This window comes from Anthonomus grandis, chromosome 5, assembly GCF_022605725.1.
Source record: "Anthonomus grandis grandis chromosome 5, icAntGran1.3, whole genome shotgun sequence".
Lineage (NCBI taxonomy): Eukaryota > Metazoa > Arthropoda > Insecta > Coleoptera > Curculionidae > Anthonomus > Anthonomus grandis.
In genome coordinates this window covers 14,344,315-14,365,548 of record NC_065550.1, presented here as the reverse complement: position 1 = coordinate 14,365,548, position 21,234 = coordinate 14,344,315, and the positions used below count along the sequence as shown (strand labels likewise).

General features: G+C 31.6%; 1 protein-coding gene across 1 annotated transcript in view; it reads right to left on the bottom strand.

Annotated features, from left to right (window-relative positions):
* The window catches only part of LOC126736586 (ATP synthase subunit alpha, mitochondrial), a 30,125-nt gene extending 10,117 nt beyond the window's left edge, over window positions 1-20,008 (bottom strand). Inside the window, exons 1-6 of the mRNA XM_050441010.1 lie at window positions 19,842-20,008; window positions 12,902-13,138; window positions 12,547-12,700; window positions 11,022-11,208; window positions 6,936-7,254; window positions 954-1,268 (exon numbers count right to left, since the gene is read on the bottom strand). Coding sequence (XP_050296967.1) covers window positions 954-1,268; window positions 6,936-7,254; window positions 11,022-11,208; window positions 12,547-12,700; window positions 12,902-13,138; window positions 19,842-19,907 — 1,278 coding nt within the window. The 5' untranslated portion in view covers window positions 19,908-20,008. The remainder of the gene's footprint in view (window positions 1-953; window positions 1,269-6,935; window positions 7,255-11,021; window positions 11,209-12,546; window positions 12,701-12,901; window positions 13,139-19,841) is intronic.
* Window positions 20,009-21,234: the final 1,226 nt, after the last annotated feature.

The following is a 21,234-nucleotide window of genomic DNA, read 5'->3' as shown; positions in this document are numbered from 1 at the left end:
GAGGGGTTAAGTTCATCCGGGCATCAACAACTTTTAGAGACCCTCTTAAGGCCATAAACTTTCACTATTTTTAGTACTTCTTTTCTTTTGATTAACTTGGCATTCATCGGTTCACCATTTCATTTCACTTTAGAAAAAAAAAAGTATAACATTCTTAAAAACGTTGGTCCTTGCACAATGGGGCTTAATGGTCTAATAGGAGAATATGAGAATTTGTTGATTTTCAAATCTGCTACAAAAACATCCCCACAACAAAGATAAATACTTCTTTTTTTCAATGTACTAAAAAGAGACGAAAGTAATAGCAAGACCATACATTCTCTTTCCATATTTCTATTCCGAAGGTTGCCGACGGCAACCCGAACTCTACCCGATCGAAGCCAGTTGAGATTAAGAGTAGGGTTTAGACTTTTTCTCTATAATAGAAAGAAATTTTCTTTCTATCGAGTTAGAGAGTTCGCTCGCAGTAGTTGTAAAATAAATATTGCTTTGTACTTAAGAAAAAAAACTGACTTCATGTATGCCAAATATGTGGTAGAAGGACGATATTTAACAAAAAACTGATTATTGAAACTTCTTACACAAGATTGACTTAAAACCTGCTTAAGTTGGCCCCTTTTAGTCTTATCCTAATCTCTGGTTGATTAAAAAGGACGTTATAATATTCTTAAAGGTAATAACTATGATTTTACCAGATGTTTTAAAATAAATGTCTAAAATTTTTTTAAGACTCTAATTAAACTGTTTTGTTAAGTGCCCGTACTATATTTTATACCATTTTATAAAGTTTGCAAAGAATTGCCATTTTAGAGGAAATAGGAAAATATATTTATAATAATTAGAGTATGAATTTTAACAGTTAAAGAAAGGTTAATTTGTTGACATGCTCCAATCTCTATTTATCCTAAGATTAAGGGGCCAAATTAAAAACATTATGTTAAAGAAAAACAAACCTGTTTCATGGCTTTGGTCTGGGCAGCGGAACCTACACGGGATACAGACAAACCGACGTTGATGGCGGGACGGATACCCTTGTAGAACAATTCAGTTTCCAAGAAGATTTGTCCGTCAGTAATGGAAATTACGTTGGTGGGAATGTAAGCGGATACGTCACCGGCTTGGGTTTCGATGACGGGCAAGGCGGTGAGTGATCCACCTCCATGGGCGTCGGACATTTTGGCGGCACGCTCGAGCAGACGAGAGTGAAGGTAGAATACATCACCGGGGTAAGCTTCACGACCTGGGGGACGACGCAACAGCAGGGACATCTGAGACACAAATTAGTTAATTAAAATAAATTGCGAGTTCCTGTGCTAAATGATCTATCAATTTGCTAATAAAAAACTATCAATGCTAGCAAAATAGTGTATTCGATTATATTTTTCTCTACAAAATTTGGTAATATCACAAAACCATAACTACGTGTCCGGATAAGGGAAGAGAACGGCTATATCCTGCAAATGGTAAGGCTTAGAAATTTTAGAAAAAATCTCTTTAAAAAAAATAGGCAAGAAAAATTGTTGGTAATAATTTTGAAGTAAGATCTAACCGCTTAAAGGAATATAAACTTATACTTTATCTTGGTAAGCTATGTGATGAGGTATAAAATGTGAAAAAAAATAAACTATGGCTTTTCATTCCTTTCAATTTCAATATTCAACATAAAGTTAGGTAGGATATTGAAAAGAAGAAACAAGCTCAAAGGTCTATCTATAGATAAAACCTCAGCTCTTGAGTATATAAAAAAATATATAATACCTTAAGTAAATTCTTGTATTTAAGACTTATTGGACTTAAATCAAATATAACAAAAGGTATCGTTAGATTTAAGTTTTAGTTTAAGAAGATTTAAGTTCATATTTCTTCTAAACTCGTGAATAAGATTATTTTCTTCTTCCTTTCAATAATTGATTGTATGAGGTAGTATTTTCTAAATTGATTTTTACTATAACAATGACACAATACCCATCAAAATGACTATGAAAACATAATTTGATAGCTTGTTTAAACATGATTATTTTGCCTTTTGATGATGATGATGACATTTTCTCATATACGAATATATCATTATGAGGAAGGGGATGTGAGTTCAACCGATTTTAATATTTCTTTTGATTTTGAGCAATTTACGGTTTTTAAAAGAATATTTTTTTAAAATTATATCACTTAAATTGCTTGTTTTTATTAATTTTTGAATTCTGCCAATATTTTGCTGATAATCATTTGTTAAGGGATTTTTAAATAATGATGATTTTTTTTCAAGGCTAGACAATATGCACACCAAAAAAATGGTCATACATATTTGTTTCAGCTATTATTGTAATTAACATAGGCAACCCAAATAACGTCAAATAATTTTTTTTTGTCGCGGATAAGAGGGCTGGAAACAAAAGTATTGCGATAATCAGTTTAGAGTACTTGACATTAGATGTCAAATAGCTTATATTTTATGATCTTTTCTGCATAATTTTAGTTAAGTTTGCTTCTTTTTTTCATTCTGATACAATGTTAAAAATTTACTTTTATATGCTGTCACGGCAACCCAATTTCAGGAAAGACGTCAATACACCTGAAAACCTTTTATAATTTGGCTAATCTAAGAAACTAATAACGATATACAATCCCTTCGAATACTCATGAGTTGACAGCCAATGAAGAAACAAGTACTGGCATATTGGTTAACTTTGACCCCTTCTTAAGCAGGAGAAAAATTTCCACAATTTAGGACTTTCAACAAGCGTTAATGAGATCGTCCAAAATAATAAAATACACCATAACTGGTTATTCAAGAAATTCCTAATGAATTAAATCTTTCATGCTGTGGGAGTATAAATTGGTAAAATATAGAGTATTGGACTGAAGAAATTCCATAACATAAGATTGTGTGTTGTAATATTGATCCAATAATTACGTGTAAACCATTTAATCCAGTTGTTACAAAGAAAGTTGAGCCATAAACTCTGTCTAAAATTGTAAATGGAGATTTAATCCTTAAAGAATTGTAAAATAAAATCCTAAAAGAACAATAATGGCAAGACTTGAAATAGCTTGGTTGTAGTTATTTTCTTTGATGATCATAAAATGGTAATACCTAAATAAAGGAGAATTATAGTATTAACTAGGGGAATTTCTAATGGATTAAAAGCAATAATTTGTTTAGGTGGTCAATTTAATCCTAATTTGATTCTAGAGGAAAGTCTGGCATAGAAAAATGCTCAAAAGAAAGCAAAAAAGAAAAATACTTCTGATGTAATAAATAGAATTATTCCTCATTTGAGGCCGAAAGGTACTATTAAAGTATAAAGGCCTTAAAAAATACCTTCTCGAGTTATGTCTCGACATCATTGGTATATAATTATTAGATTAGTTTATTAAGTCAATCTCAATAAATTGAAATCATTTAATAAGTCCTATTATTACTGAGAAAGTACTTAATGAACCTGATGGTCTTTGAATCAGAAATCAGTGATTTTTATGTGGTATCATTAATTTACTTCTCTCCAGTAAAGCGTTGATAGAATTGATATTATAAGAAGCATCTCAGGAGCGGAAATTGAAGTAGTCAATTGTTGCATAGATTACAAGTAGAATAGAAAAATGTATTAAAAATGATAAAAGATATTGTACATATTTGTTGATTGGTGAAGTTAACCAATAAGTGGGGCGTTCAGTTGCAAAACTGCTTAAATCCATTTTTATTCAAAAATGACATATGTGTGGCGCTGTCTTCTTTAAGACGTTTGACATAAGATGTCAAATTTATTTGGCCACAAAACTTGATAAATCCCAAAGAAATTGCCTTCGAAAAAGTAGTAACGGTAGCAAAACTTTTTTAATCCTATGTAAATAATGTTTCAAAAATGTTTTGATCCATTAATCTGCAACGTTTTCAAAACTCTTTTCTTCCATTTACACTTATACCACAGTAATAATACGCGGAATCAAAACTGTTTTGTTCCGCGAGATCCTACAGGCATGTGTTCCACAAATAATAGTTTTATGGTTTAGTTTTGTTTTGACTGCGGTATAAATAGGTACGTTGATTTTATTTGTGCAGTGCTTGAAAGTTAATTTGTGCTGTTTTTGTTAAAAATCTCTAAAAGTCTTACACACATTGTGATCTGGAAGACTCATTTGTCTTGCTACACCTGGTAAAGGCCAAAAGAAATTGCGAAATCCATCAAACTGGAAGAAAGCAAAAGATAAAGTGCAAAGGTAATATTTTAAATAAATTTGTAATAGTTAGGTAGGTAGGTACTTAAAATATATTTTTATTGCAGGTATAAGCCTAAAACTCTACCTAGACACCCCAAATGTCATCATAAAAAAAGTACTTTTGCCTGTGAAAACTTGTCTGTGCAAGATATTCGAAGATTTCATGAAAAATTCTATGAAAATACTACGAAAATTGCGCAAGATAACTTTATTCTTAAACATACAGAACCAAATGTTCCAAAAAGGCGTCGTCCAATAAAAGGAACTCGAAATAATTCCGTTTCGTTAAAATATTTTATTAAAACTAAAGATGGCACTTTCCAGATTTGCAGTAAAGCCTTTTTATCTATCTTGGACATTTCAAGGTTTCGGGTGCAAAACAGCTAAAAATTATTTGATTGACACTATACCACCCAAAGAAAATAGAGGAGGGGATAGGATAAGTACAAAATATGCCGAAAGAAGAAAATGTAAAAGCATTTATTTTAAAGTTAAAATGTGTTCAGTCTTACTAAACTAGGAATAAATCTCAATGACAGTATATGCCAAGTGATCTATCCATAAGGCAGTTGTGGAAAATATACTGTGATGAAAACAGCAGATTGGCTGTAAAATATGACTATTTTCGGGAAGTATTTACAAGGGATTTTAACATTAGCTTCAAGAGTCCTGCCACCGATGCTTGCTCGGAATGTATAAGACTTAAAAGCTTAATAACTGCCAAAACCAACAGGGATAATAAGGCAAAGCTAATATGCATGCTACGTGTTCATAATCTAAAAGCAAAGCCATTTTATGAAGCACTTAAAAAACTTGAGGAAAATACTTTAAAATTATCCTTCGACTGTCAAAAAAATATGGTGTTGCCCCGAGTCCCGGGTCAATCAGCTTACTATTCCAGGCAGCTCTATCTATACAATTCCACAGTATGTGAAGGAAATTCCAATAACAAACAGACTAAGGAAAGTATCACTTCATACACTTAGACCGAGAATGTGTGCGCTAAGGGCTCAAATGAAATATCTTCACTAGTTAATCATAAACTTTCTATGGTAGACTTGACTGATGTTACCTCAATCAAACTTTTTTGCGATGGGTGTCCTGGCCAGAACAAGAACGTAACAATGATGGGTATGCTGATGTAATGGCTGTATCACTCTAACTCTACAGTGAATGAAATTATTGTGACATTTCCTGTGGTTGGTCACTCTTTTTTACCGGCGGATCGTGTTTTCGGACGAATTGAAAAAAGAGTTAAAAAAAGGAAGTTATAATTAATCCTGATGAATATAGGAATTTTTTTAAAAATATTTGTTTTTAAATTATAAACTTTTTCTTAATTAAAACTCCCTAAATCCTACAGATACTGAAACAAAACTTTTTAGTTGCATGGTGTGGTAGCAAAACTTGGTATATCCCTATTATTTTTGTCGATAACTACTTCTTTTAAACAAAAATTTACTACTTAGTAACAAATATTTAAATAAACAGTTGTCATAAATGTGTATTTTCATTTTAAACCACAAAAAAATTGTTCTTACAAGAAATCCGAAGTTTTTCTCTTCTCCTGTAAAATTGGTTAGCACGGATCTAAAGAGTTTTGGAATTGGGCGTCTCAAGTGTATTCTAATTACTATTTGTTCTAATAATACATTTGAATTTTTTAGAAATATCGTTTTATTGTTCCCTTTGATGTTTTCAGTAGGCTTTAGACAGACTTTAGCTACATGTAAGCTATGCAATTTGTAACTTATTTCTCGTATAAGCTATAACAATCTGTTTGAGGTACCTACATTTCCTTCTCTAAATCAAGAACTAATGAAGATATAGCCATGCGGTTTTTAATAGTTATACTTATGTATGTAATTGAAGAAATAGTTTTTTGTGATAAAATAGACTGGAGAATTTTATACTAAACTTAGTCAATAGTCGATCAATTTATTGTGCAATAGGCACATTCATAATTTATGGCTGTATTTACAGATGGCACAAGTAGGTTTTATACATTTATGTTTACAATAGCTGATTGTGTGAGAACGCTCGCGATACCGACAAACTAGATGCGAGCAATTCCGAAAGCAGAGAAACGCACACAAAATTATCTCTTCGGCAAAGCAGTGATAAAACTCGGTAACGTTTACCACCGAGAAGAAGCATAATTATGTGTAAGTAGATTCTAAATAGCAGTCAGAGGGCTGTGAGAAACCTATTTAAAACACCTAAGTGCTTTTATGTCTTGTTCTTCTAGCAAATATATATGATTTATTCGAGGCTTATGAGAAAAACGGATTAGTGGTTTTTCGAATGCTGATAAATCCTAGTAAAAAAAAGGTGGGGGTTTTAGTGATTCTTAAAGCAGTAAGGTTCAATAAGGTTTAAAGCTTTTTTAACGCAGAAATCTTATATTGTCAAAAACAATATTCTCAATTTTTTCCCTAGGACGGCAGTACTATCAAATGATGTTTTTAAACTTATGGCTTATCATGCTACTAACCGAGATAACTTAAAAATGCTATTCCTTCATAGCGGTTACTCTTCCTAGCGCTACCTAGTCAAATTACAAACTTTAAATTAATTACCAAGAATTTTCTTACCATTTATTCAAAAAGTTTTTTTCTTAAGCTTCTATACCTTACCGTTGTATAGATATGTCCCTTACCCAGCCATCCTGCTATACGAGTATGTGGCCGGATAAGTGGAATCGGGATAAACTAACTTACTTGACGGTAAGCAACAGCTTGTTTGGACAAGTCATCGTAGATAATCAAAGCGTGTTTGCCGTTATCTCTGAAATATTCACCCATAGCACACCCAGAGTATGGAGCAAGGTATTGCAATGGAGCGGCATCAGAGGCGGTGGCAGATACGATAATGGTATAATTAATAGCACCGGTGTCAGTAAGACGTTTTAAGATCTGGGCGACGGTAGATCTCTTCTGACCGATGGCGACGTAGATGCAGTACAGCTTCTTTTTCTCATCATCGGCATCGTTAAAACGTTTCTGGTTGATGATGGTGTCGATAGCCAGAGCAGTTTTGCTAAAACAAATTGAGCGATTTAAATAAAGATAAGACTTGGCAAAAATACCCTTTTTTGTTGTGACGTATTCAATTTCTTTCCCTTTCAAATGTTATGTCATGATATGACAACATATTGTGTGATTTTCTTAGTTTGTGTGGAGAGACATTGTGTGAAGAGACATTATTAAGAAAATTCTAAAAAAAGGGGCAGACTGAGTTGTATAAAAGTTCAAAAAATTAAATTAATTATTTCTCCCCTAGGATATACAGGGTGTCATTGAAATGGTGTAAAAAAATTCGGGGGGTGATAGTACTCCTAAAAATTTTAAAAAAAGTTCCTATAACTATAGGGCGGAAAATGCATTTTAAGGGAGTTAGGGGCACTGAAAGGGTAAATTTAAAAAACGGTTTTTTGAAATTGTAGGCTTAAAAAACGAGATAAAATTTCGAAAAAAAATCCTCTGCCATAATTTTTCACCCAACCCAACCCAACCCGACCCAACCCAAAATCAAATGGTGATACTGAAAAATAATTTGGAAAATCGGAAAGGGTAGTTTTTGCAAGGGTAGGGGGTTAATTCGTGAATAACTTTTTTTAGGTTATTTTTTTCGCAACGTGGGTTCATTTTTTAAAAACTACATACTTTTTCCTACAAAAAAGGTACTCTTGTTGCACATCGCCCAGAACGATGGTTTTCCAATTACCAATTACCAAAATTCCTTATTAAAATAATGCATTTCTTAATTCATTCATAGTAAATGTTCAAAGTGACCACCATTCATTTCAATGCAGACATCTGCTCTTCTTCTCCATGATCTGCGTACCCTGTGGAATATCCCTGGGGTTGTACGAATTTGATTGGAACAGTCGATAATGCGTTGACGTAGTTGCTCTTCAGTATTAATCGGCACTGAGTAAACCAAAGTTTTCAAGTGGCCCCAGAAGTAGAAATCTAATGGATTAAGATCTGGTGATCTTGCTGGCCAAGCTTGTGGACCACCACGTCCTATCCAACGCCTCTCAAAAACTTGGTTTAAATGATTCCTCACCGCTAGCGGAAAATGAGCTGGTGCACCATCATGCATAAAATACGTGATCTGCCTCTGTGCTATGGGAACTTCCTCCAAAAGTGCTGGTAGATCATGTATTAGAAAATTAAGGTAACTTTGACCATTTAGCCTAAAATGTTTATTATTATAAAAACAAGCGACTTTTCAAAAGGTGTCAAATTAACCTCGGGGGTAGAAAAAATGGTCCAATAAGTCTATCGCCAAGAATTCCCGCCCAAACATTAACTGAGAATCGAATTTGGTGTCGACTTTCCACAACAGCATGAGGGTTCTCATCGGACCAGTGATGTGTATTATGGTAATTGAAAATTCCATTTCTTGTAAACCCAGCTTCATCCGTGCATAAAATATTTGCCAAAAAAAGGGGTTCTTGTACCTGTTTTCTTAATAACCAATGACAGAAGATGACTCGAGCGGGATAGTCTGCCGGAGCAAGAGCTTGTACCCTTTGGATGTGATACGGATGCAGGAGTTGAGTCTTAAGAGTCATCCACACAGAATGGCGACTGACGTTTTCCCGCGCTGCAATTCTCCTTACAGATATCCCCGGATCTTCCTCTACATGTGCTAAAATGCGCTCCTCAACATCAGGTGTACGTACCATCAAGTTACGGCCACGGTCTTGGTTTCTATGTCCAAATGAACCTGTGTCTCTTAGGCGCTGATGAATTCTCATCATCTCTCAAATCATCTCTCAAATCATGAAATTTAGATTTTTCAATTAATTATTTAATAACTACTTGTTTACTTTTGAAACCCCATAACTTTCATAAGTTTATGTTGTTTAACCAGTTAGCAGCCCATCAGAGCAAACTTTTTGCCTTCAATTTTCTCGAAAACCATCGTTCTGGGCGATGTGCAACAAGAGTACCTTTTTTGTAGGAAAAAGTATGTAGTTTTTAAAAAATGAACCCACGTTGCGAAGAAAATAACCTAAAAAAAGTTATTCACGAATTAACCCCCTACCCTTGCTAAAACTACCCTTTCCGATTTTCCAAATTATTTTTCAGTATCACCATTTGATTTTGGGTCAAAATTTATGGCAGAGGATTTTTTTTCGAAATTTTATCTCGTTTTTTAAGCCTACAATTTCAAAAAACCGTTTTTTAAATTTACCCTTTCAGTGCCCCTAACTCCCTTAATATGCATTTTCCACCCTATAGTTATAGGAACTTTTTTTTTAAATTTTTAGGAGTACTATCACCCCCCGAATTTTTTTACACCATTTCAATGACACCCTGTATGCACTCATGTAGAGGAGATACCAGCCCTTATCATCTTAAATCATCATTAAGTGCTTGTTTTTGTTTAAAAAATGGGTTTTATTTTAAATATTGCACGTTATCAACTGTTTCAATATCCATTGCATATAATATACCTGCATATAGAAAAAGTTATTATGTACTAGCAATAGTACTTACTATTATGCCATAAAATGTTTTAGATCATTACCATATAAGATACAATTTCATATGCTTCATTATTGAAGAGAAGAAGAAAATACTCAAATTCACATTCTTAGAACAATGATGAACATCATCCTTTAACAATACAAATTAACAAATAAGTCAAATATAACACAACTGTCACAACCAAATAATCATTGTTAAAACACATAAAAAAGAATGAAACAAAAAGACTAACTAAGAAGTAAATATAAAGAGGGAGAAATATTAACTGGTAAACAGTCATTTGCACTTTTTTCCCACCATTTTAAAAGATTTTCTTTTTGTCTATTTTTTGGTTTCACATACTTTTATGGTTTCTTCATCATACTCTTACATGCTTTGTGGTACTTTCATTTCATATAAGCACTAATTCTCTAGGTTTGATAAAATTGATTAAATTTATGGTAATATTACAAATTGTATTTTTAAACCCTTAGATTGTTTTTTCAAAGGCTACAGTATTTTTGAAATCTTTATTTTTTAATTGGAGTATTTAAATGTGTGCACTTTGCAAATATTAAGCTCTATATGAAATTAATGGACACTCAAACCTGGTGTTCAATATAAGTTTTAGAAGAGCAAGTAATACCCTTTCAAGATTCAGGGAACCTTTACTAACCACTGTACAAGTTTACAGAAAAAATTACTTTTGACAGAGTTTAAACGTTTTTCTCTTCTCAAATCTCGGTGGCCATTTTATAGCATCAGGGAGAAACAAAAAAAAATTTAAGTATAACTTTTTTTCTTTTTCACTTATAAATGCATTAGTGAAGCCAACAACCTCCAAACCAATTAATTGACATTCCTATTTTCTTTTTTTTTTTGTTTTAATTTAGGCAAAGTATTATAAATCAAGGCAAACTTAAAGTATTTTCTTTACCTCATCTTACAACTCCACTGCAAGAATAAACGACATCTCTAACGTTAAAAAGAAAAACCAAATTTAAAGTCTATAACACAGAGACACTATCAAATGTATATAACCAGAATTGTTTATTTTCTCATTTTTTTCGAGTTTTAATTAATGTTAAAAAATTAACTCATAAAGTTTATGATACTTTTGGAGTTCCAGTTTTATATCTATCTATGCGACATGATAGGCGCGGGTTAACACCTGTCAGCCTGTGAAACACGAATAGTAGTGACTTACTAAAATTACTTATAAATTGATTGTTTGCTTAGGGAAGTTTCATTTTCAAATTTGTGACTTTTGACTATTATTGTTAACATTTATTTTTTTTTTTACATTGAACTCTAAATCCTTACCCAGTTTGACGATCACCAATGATCAATTCACGTTGACCTCTACCAATGGGTACAAGAGAGTCTACAGCCTTAATACCAGTCTGCATAGGTTCCCTTACGGAAATACGGGGAATGATACCGGGAGCCTTGATACCGACACGGAAACGTTGTTTGGTGTTTAGTGGTCCCTTACCATCAATGGGATTACCTTAAATCAAAAACAAAACTTACAATATAGAAAATATAAAAAGAGCTATATCATTCATCATTCAGGTAAATTCATTCAGTTTGCAGATGAATCCACAATTTTATGGCATGACATGAGTGCGATGAATCTAAATACCACAGTTAACAGAGTTATTGTTGAAATCAAGAAATGGTGTGATTCCAACAAACTGTGTTTAAATATTTCAAAAACTAGTGTTATGAATTTTAAATGCAATTTAATTACTGTGTTTTTGGAGAATCACATTCTAAACAACTTAGACAAAAATTAATTTTTAGGTTTATTTATTGATAATAAACTAAAATTTGAGGGCCATATCACGCAATTGTGTAGAAAAATATCAGCAAATTGTTATGCTCTTAAAGTGGTCGCAGAAGAGGTTGCTTTTGACATGGAGAGAAATGTTTATTTTTCTTTAATTGAGTCCCATTTAAGGTATGGTTTGTGTTTCTGGGGTGCATGCACACATTACTTATTTAATAGTGTTTTTGTTTTGCAAAAGAGAGCGATCCGACGTCTGTGTAATGTGAGTATGAGAGAGTCTTGCAAACAGCTAACAGCCTGCCTTATTTATATTGGAATCTGTTTGCCTCATTCATAAGAAATTTAGAAATGTGAACACAACTAATAGGCATGAATATAGCAGTCGACGAGCTAATGATGTGCTCTTGCCTATGCCTACAAGTTCCCTGATCAAAAGAACTTTTATATTTGATCGTAAAAAACTCTTTAATCATCTTCCTGCAGATTTGAAAGGTATAGGTAGCTGGAAACTTTTTAGAAAATGTGTTAAAAAACTCTTAGTTGCAAAGGGCTATTATGAAATAACTGAATTTTTGTCGGATAGATTTTAGTCATTTTTACCTTTTTCTTGCAGGACTTTAGGTATATTCTTTATATTTTTTACACCATATCATTTCGCCTAATTTATTTCTGTGATTAATTTTTTTTTTACAATTTTACATTTAATAAAATTGTATATTTTGGGAGTGAATAATATCTGTTTGTGTTATACATATTGATACTCTTGACATTACATTAGCTTTGTATGTTTTGGTTCAGAGTCTTGGAGGAGTATTTCTGAAGAATGGGGATGTTGTTGGTTTTACCGGTATAGGTAAACCATATTCATGGAAGCCGAATGCCTTTAGGATGATGGACCATAGCATGCTAAATAACCTTTTTACATGTTTGTGTATTTCTTGTTTTCTTTTTTACATCTTTGTCAACAAATTTACTTTTATGACAATAAAGCATATATTGATTTGATTTTGATTTGATATAATGAAAAATATAAAACTAATAGATTATTTAACTCACCCAAAGCATCTACTACACGACCCAAAATGGAATCACCTACTGGTACATCTACAATGGCACCAGTTCTCTTGACAATATCACCTTCCTTGATAAGTTTGTCGTTACCGAATACTACCACACCGACGTTGTCGGGTTCCAAGTTAAGAGCCATACCCTACAACAGTAAAAAAAGTGATAAGTTCATCCAATACTTTTTTTTCTTAAAGTTAACATTGTGTAGTTAGATTAGTTCAGTTTTGTAGGTCGTAATCACAACGATTCAGGTGAAACACGGACAAAAATCTCATCATTGTTTTTTTTTTCTTAAAGGAATTTTAAACATGATTATAGATTTTTTTTTAAGAACCAAACTCACCTTTAATCCGGAAGAAAATTCAACCATCTCATCGGCCTGAATGTTATTCAAACCATATACACGGGCAATACCATCACCAATGCTCAAGACACGACCAGTTTCATCCAAATCAGCTTTTGGGGCAGAACCCAAGATGCGCTCTTCCAAAACTGAAGAAATTTCAACTCCATTGTTGGCTGGAGTCGCGTGAATTTTTCTTACAGCTGCCGAAGTAGCTGGGAAAGCTGCTCCTGCGGCCTACAAATGTTTAATTACATTTTTAATGTGAAAAGCTATTTTCTAAACAACATAAGACGCATTTTAAAAAGGGTGTATTCAAGAAAATATGTTGAGCAACAATTTTTTTGTTTCCTATATTGGTACAATAAATATTTGCAAAGAACCCAACTTTTTGAACAAATTATACATACAAAAGTAAGGACAAAAAATGGATTTAAATACCTTGCCAATTTTAGGTTATACTGTTCAAAAAGCAACAATTACTACTAATCCAATTTCAAGATTTTTGACCATAAAAGCACTTTATTAATTTAAGGATTATCTCTTAATTTTGTGCATATTATATTGTTAAACATAACTTATTTTGTTTACACAACTGTATTAACGGGTGTTTCTGAGGGTGTTTTAATGTATTTTTAATTCTCACTTAAAAGTTGTTGATTGACTTATTTTGATTATTGCAAATTCAATTTCAGTATAATAAAATGCCCTCTTTTCCTTCTTTATGATAGAGGAGTCATTTTTTTAATCATGATAATACTCCCTACTTGCTGGTGTTTTAAATTTCAAACATTTTGGGTTAACTTTACAGTTTGTGATTTAATATTTTAGCCACTGACTTTGTTGATGGTAGCTCTGGAATATTGCCCCATCTCTTGGATAATTCATCAGACTAGGGATTATTCGCATAAGTTAATACTATCATAATTTTTTAGATAAATTTAGATAATACTATCTGATATGCTCAATTATTAAAAAGAAAAAGAAAATAATTCTTATTAAGAAATTTATTTAAAAATGTACCTACTTCTACCTCACTTTTTAGCAAAAGAATGGATGTGACATTAAAAACTAAACATGTAACTATGCATTTAACATTATAGATGCACTCCCTACCAGTTTCCATAATTTTTAATGCTAACATCAAGGAAGCAGCCCTTAAAAAATTTGAATTGAAAATACAAAAAAAAATTACAAAAATACCATTAAGGTGTACAGGTTTTACCTATATAAAATTTACAACAAGCCCAAGGAATATTACAATATTACACTTTTTATTAATTCATGTTCTTTAAAAGGTTTTTGTTTTAATAGATATCATGTCTTTTATGAATTTAAATTAAGCTCTTGTATTAATTTTTTTGTAAGTTATTCATTTAATTTTATCAGAAAATCCAGGTATAAGGAGTAGAAGTATTTTCTAAGCTTGGTATTTATTAAAACATAGTATAAGGATGTATATTTCATATTTATTTAAATAGAATAGGTAACTAATTATAAATTTGTCACACCAATATAGATTTTACTTAATGAGCATCCATTAAGTAAAAAAAAATTAACCCTGGACAAGGAAGATTCAAAGAGCCAAGTTTCAACAAAAAACCTAAACTGTTTTTACACCAAATATATACAAAATAATACACCCACTACTGCCAGCTAATAAAAGGTCTCTTAAAGATTTAATATTTAATTATTAAAAATTAAAAAAAAATCAGATATTAAAATATATATGATAATTTTATGATCAATAACAGGCAAAATTAATAGGTTTATTCATGGGAAGTAAATTGAATGAAGATGATGTCATCAAAAGAAACAAAAAGAAAGAACCCTACAACAATATTAATTTACTATTTAAGAAATCACACTGGCCAAACAAAAGAAAGGAAATCTTTAAAACTCACCTCCCTAGGTTATGTTATAAACTTATAAATCCTTAAAAATCTTGGCCATCCTGCTCCAAAATTACAATATAAACTGTTCCCAAGGGAAACCAGGCAAAGGATTATCCAATGTAGACTATATTGTCCATCCATTGCTTACTGAAACTTTGCTTCTAAGAAATTATTGTTGGCAATTTTTTACATGTACATGTGCTCCTATCTGCAGCACGTGAACGTGAAAAAATCAAAACCGAAAGTGACGTTGGCGAATGGCGCCTGACAGAGCAGCCACTGATCACCCCACTTCTTAAATATCCAGCCAATAGAAAGCTGCGATCAACAAGCAAGAAAGTGGGGAGAACAACTACAGAAGTGTAACTGATAAGAGTTATTAAACAAAATTGGCATAAAGGATGTATGAGAAGAACCATATATTTACGATTTGTTAACATTATTTTGTTGGAATGAAAAGGAAAGTTGTGCAAAAAAATAATTGTAATTTAGCATTTTATAAAAATATTATTAAGTGTCAAAATATCAATAAACCATTAACTAATATAAACATATTTATCATTTTATACAAAATGTATAGAAATATATAATTATACACATACATATTTCAAATTTCAATTATACTTATTTCAGCTTTACATATCCACATTCATATTCAACCACATTTTAAATATAGCAGTGTCATACTCTGAGCTCTCAGTGAACAATTTTATCATCTGGAAACACGTTATATACAGGTCTTAATTTAATATGAAAATCACCTGGGAGTCAGGTTTATTTTTGCATGCAGACTATCCAATTTGTTGATAATGTTGGTTGTGCTGCTGGAAAAAAATTATGATTTCCACTTCCGAATGTTTTGAATGTTGACTTAGTTTAATACACACTTTATTAGACACTACAGAGCAATCCTTGGGTCAGAATTTTGTAGATAGAGATTGCTCATGTAGGTCAAGTGGTTTTTAAACCTTAAAGCAACTTCTCACATCTATAAAGATCTTTATACTTTCTGTTAAATACTAATCACAAGTTTTGTATTTGTGCTTACATTCTTATCTGCAACTCTTCAAATGTTATAGTTTCTCTGTAATTAATTGGGACTGGCTGCTTAAAAGCTAACTGCTTTACTTTAATTTGTCTCTTCATATGTTTAGGAAAATGATGGATGACATAATATAGTTTATGCCAGAAAAAAAAACTAACATTACAAAAAAACAGTAGTTTTCTACATAAATTAATTTGTAGGTAGATTTATTTAGAACCCATGGTTAAGGAATTGGCCAAACTATGGTTTTAAATTTTAATCTACAGACAAAATTGAAAGGTTCAATATAAAAATTATTAATCTTTGTAAAACCTCTTAAAAAATATATTTGTGAAAAATATTTTTTTCTATAAATTGTTATACACAACAAGAGATCATGCAGAAAAGCAAGAAAGATTAAAATAGATAGTGGAATTAATATAATTCAGATGTTATAGTTAATATCTATAATTGGCCTCTGGCTGTTGGTACTATTGGGATAAATAAATAAAGTTTGATAAACAAATAATTTCTGTGTTCAATAGGCAGAGATAAAGAACCAGGTACTTTCTTTGTTTATATTGTACAAAAAAGATGCAAATATTGTATAATAAACTACAAAAATAGTAGTAGATCTTTGTCAGAACTATTTAAACAAAATCATAATAAAAATATTGCTTTCTTTGGAGTTGATGGATGCTGTTGGGGAGGAAGTATTTAAGAGGAAAATAAAAGATGCTTGACAACATATTATGATGTCAAAGAATATAATGATGACCTGAATGAAAACTTTTATTTATTTCACATGTTTTAATTCTCTTTTTAATCCATTCAGTTAATGTAATGCATAGCAAAATTAATCTGCTTTTTTTTTAAGGGAATTTGTAGTGTCCTTTTTCCTGTTGAATATTTAAATTATGTTGGATCTCTTTTAAGACAACACTATGTGTATGTAAGAAGGTATGAATCCATAAGAATGTATCTACTATACCGGGTAGTGCGTCGCCGAGCGGAACATAGGAAATCCTATGTAAATTTTAAGGGGATTAATTATTGGCTTCCCTGTACATTTTACAGAAAAAATGTAAGATAACTTTTTGAAGAGACCAATCTGGCAAACCCTCGTGCAAAGTTTCAAAAAATTTTATTAAGCAAATCTTGAATTATTCAATTAAATGTAATTGCAAAATTACCAAATTTTCGGTTCAGGTAAAACCAGACACCAGCAAACTATTTGTTATAAGGCTTTGTCAAATCTGACGTACAGCCGAATAAAGAAATGTTTTTTTTTGCTTTATCAATCTCACAACCATACATTCAAAGTAAGACACATTAACATTACTTTTTTATCTAAACTTTTATTTAATATAATGATGAAATTAAACCAATAACAATTATTATTATCGATTATTAAAAAAATAATTTTATTATACTTAGAATTTAATTAAACCAATAGCAGTATCTGAAATATTTTCAATTTATTTTCCCATCAAGCCTATCTGGTCCATTTCAACCATTAAACCTATTGTTAGTAAATTTGAGTCTAAAGACATTGCAATAAATAATTGTAAATGTATAACTCAGAAGATCCGAAAAAAGAGAGAACAGAACTCTTAATATTTTACTAAGTGTGGAAAAATAAAATAAAATAAAATACAATAACTTTTTTAAAAATAATAGAGAATTACATAAAAACATCAATTAATCAAATGTTCCTAGTATGAACAAAGCAATGTTCATTTTCTTGGCTCCAATACCGGCAATTCTGAACATTTGATTCATTGTTGAGGGTAAATGTACATGCATCGGTAAAACAAATATTTCCTAAAAAATTCCTATCATTATTTGCTCTTTCCATCATTTCAAAACAAAATGCCATTCTTCGCTCTTTATCTCCTTTCTGCAGCTCCTGATGTTTTTAATTATTTATACGAATAATATGTGTGTTTTTTTAAAGTGTGCAATACCGTTGTATGATGTTTATTGATTAACCATCTTGTTTTCCTCCACACTCAGTAGAATATTAAGATCTCTCTCTTTTTCTTCGGCTCTATTTTCAATATCCTGAGTTGAACTTTTACAATTATTTTTTTACGGTACCTTTGGACTCAAACTTATTGACAATACATTTAATAGTTGAAATGGACGGAATGGGCTTGGTGGGGAAATAAACTGAAAACATTTATTACATTGATACTGCTCTAAAACTGTTTCCCGCATAATGCCACTTAATTATGGCTATATAATAATAATTCATCCTTGTTTTCAAATATCGACTGTCACTGATTTATTGACACTTTTCCTCACATCAGTGACAATATTCATTTTACTAGTGCCCATTTGGTTTTACCTGAACCGAAAATTTGCTAATTTTGCAATTGCATAATTCAAGATTCTCTTATTAAAATTTTTTGAAACTTTGCACAAGGGTTTAACTTAGATAATTTAATTTAGAAATAACAAATATGGTAATGTCATTTACTATCAGTTAGAACTCGCAAAACCTTTTTTTCTGTAGTTCATTTATTTTGTCTAAATTTCCATAGTTCATTTATTTTGCCTAAAATTTTTAATACTTTCCTGTAAGAAATTAAATATGCAATGAGTTTCAATAAAATTAAGGTCAAAATTGATTTGGGACTAAGTCGCCAAATAAGTGTTTTACTAGCTAAATATTATAACACATAAATTAAACTATAATCAATAATTTAATGCTTACTGTCAAATAAAATATTTTAGATACTTGGATAAATTTGGTCTTTATGGGTTACCGAAACCAGTTGAAAATGAAATAGAAAATAAATAGATATGAATTTATGATGTATGTAAAAAGTACAGATACAACCTAGTTTTCATATAGATAGGTTCTCTCAGATTCTAGGTTTATTTTTATTTACTGTCTATGTTACTGATATAATTTCAGTATTAGATGCAGAAGAATAATCTTTACTGACAATATTGTAATAGTGCAAACACATGGTTTCTACATTATCATCTAAATTGTTGAAACCAATTTTAAAAAATTAAGTTGGATGGATCATAGTGAGTATCATATGAACAGGAAAATAAATGCATATAAACAATTTTAAAAATGTAGAAAAAAACAATCTCAAAGATAAATAAAAATGCTTGAAAACAAGCTCTGGGATTGATTGATAAAGCCATATAGTAAAAAAAGATCTATTATACTCCATAAATTCCAGTATTGCATTATATAAAAATATATAAAAAACAAATGGCTTAAAGTAAAAAACAGCTGTTTTTATATAAAACATAAAATTACAGAAGTTCACAATTAGATTGAAATTTTTATGTAAGTTGAAAAGTTTGTAGTTAATATTATAGTTTGTTTCATAAATGAAAATCAAGAGAAATTCTGTATTTGCAAAACAAGGTTCTAAATTAAAAAAGTTGCCAATTGATTATTTTCTCTGGGAATAGTTTCCTCTCACACATAAGTCATTAAAAAAGCCAAACATTTGTCCATTTGTATTAATATATCAATAATTTAAGACTTTGGGTAATAGGTGTAAAAGATTTGGTGGATAATAAGTCTTGATTTTTGAACAGTATGATCTAACAATAAAATGAGTATGGTGATGACAATCTGCTGAATAATTTGAGAATAAAATTTTATCTAAAGAAATCCTCTCACTTAAAGATCGTTTGTATTCTATAAAATTCTTCAAGTAATTGCGTCCAAGAGCATGTAGGGTTCTTAATGCAAGAGTAAACTTTGACATAAGATCCCTTATTACATAACATCATAACCATTAAAATTTTAGGTCATATTTTACAATAACAGTTAAATAAACAAGCTCTTTTGCATACATAAGGAAGTCTAGGTGATAGTAGTATAGAAAAATATCAAATGTTAGGGAAATTTTAGGGAAAAATCATGAGGCTCCAGCCCATGATGTTATGTCACACTATCGGCAAAGTCCAACACATTTACCCACAAAATACACTGAATGTGAAAAGCGAATGGATATAAAACTGCAATAAATAAAATAAGTCCTACCTGAGTTACGGTTTTAGGGATGTTTCGGGCCACAGAGGCAGCTAAACGAGCGGAAAGTAGCGACATTTTCCAACTTTCGGTTTCCCAGCACTCACAAAAGTCGAAAGGATGGACGACGTTGACTTCCCCTTTGCGAAATTCTCCCACTACCAAATTCAATTGACAGGCGAAGCCGGATGTAGCTAGCGCCATCTGTAGGTTCAGTTACGAACCAATCACTAGTTTTCTTAGACAAGGTAAGAGAGAAAATTCGTAAAATGTTTGTAAATGGCTAGATGAAGCAAAAGTTTTGGTAACAACCTTTAAATTTTGCGCTTTACTTATAATTTACATTTTTACCATGACATTTCTAATTCAACCGAAACGTCGACACAAGACCCGCAATGAAAATAAATTATTTAGGCAATGCTGAACCCCGAAAGGTTGCAAACACTTTGAGCCACAGAAAACGCATGACGCTGCCCGTTGGCATCGCAACCACAGATCTACTCGCCGATCCATAAGGCCTTCACACGGTCAGGATATTTATCCGTCCGTCTGATCGCCCGGCCGGGCAGCGCCCTGGAGCGCTCTTCACACGGGAGTTTGCGAAACTCCGGACCATTTGGTGCTAGGTAATTCAGTTTGACGCTGATTATCATGGACAATAGGCGCAAAAAGATTATAATTGCTTTGTTAATACATCGGCGAAAAAAGCAGCGTAATAGACGAGTTTGGGTTCATCCGTTGCTAGAAAGCCGCTACTTGAAAGGAGCCTTCTTTGTGGTTTTTCAACAATTAAAATAAGACGAAACTAAGTTTTTTAATTATTTTCGTATGAGCGTTACTTCTTTTTATGAGTTGTTGCAACGTGTGCAGCCCGAGGTACAAAAACAAGATACAAATATGAGGAACTGCATCCAACCTGAACAAATGTTGGCTGTTACATTAAGGTAAGTTTCTATAAAGTAAATAAAAAACAAAGTATACATTTTAGGTTAATATTCTATTTTAATAAAAGAATACACATATTTCCACTTCAAAAAAATCAAAAGTCAATATCTGAATTCTGTGAGAAAGGGGATGACAAATCGTTATAATTACTCGTAGATTGTGTATCATTAGAATCAGGAGACAGGTAAGGTGGAGATATTACGTTAGTAGAATTGTTACTTGATGGAATGGTTTGATGTTGATTGGAGACACTGGGTAGCAGTGAAGTGTATGAAAGGCCAGAAGACTGATACTGCTGAGAGTTCTGCAATGGATTTTTGCAGGGGTATTGTTGTGTTTGTTGTTAAGAGTAGGGGAGAGTATAAATCTGCAGCTGTTGATGTTGGGTTGTTGGAATAGAAACAGCGTTCTGAATGTTTTTAATCACCTGCAGAACTCCTATCTGAAAATCTACAATCTG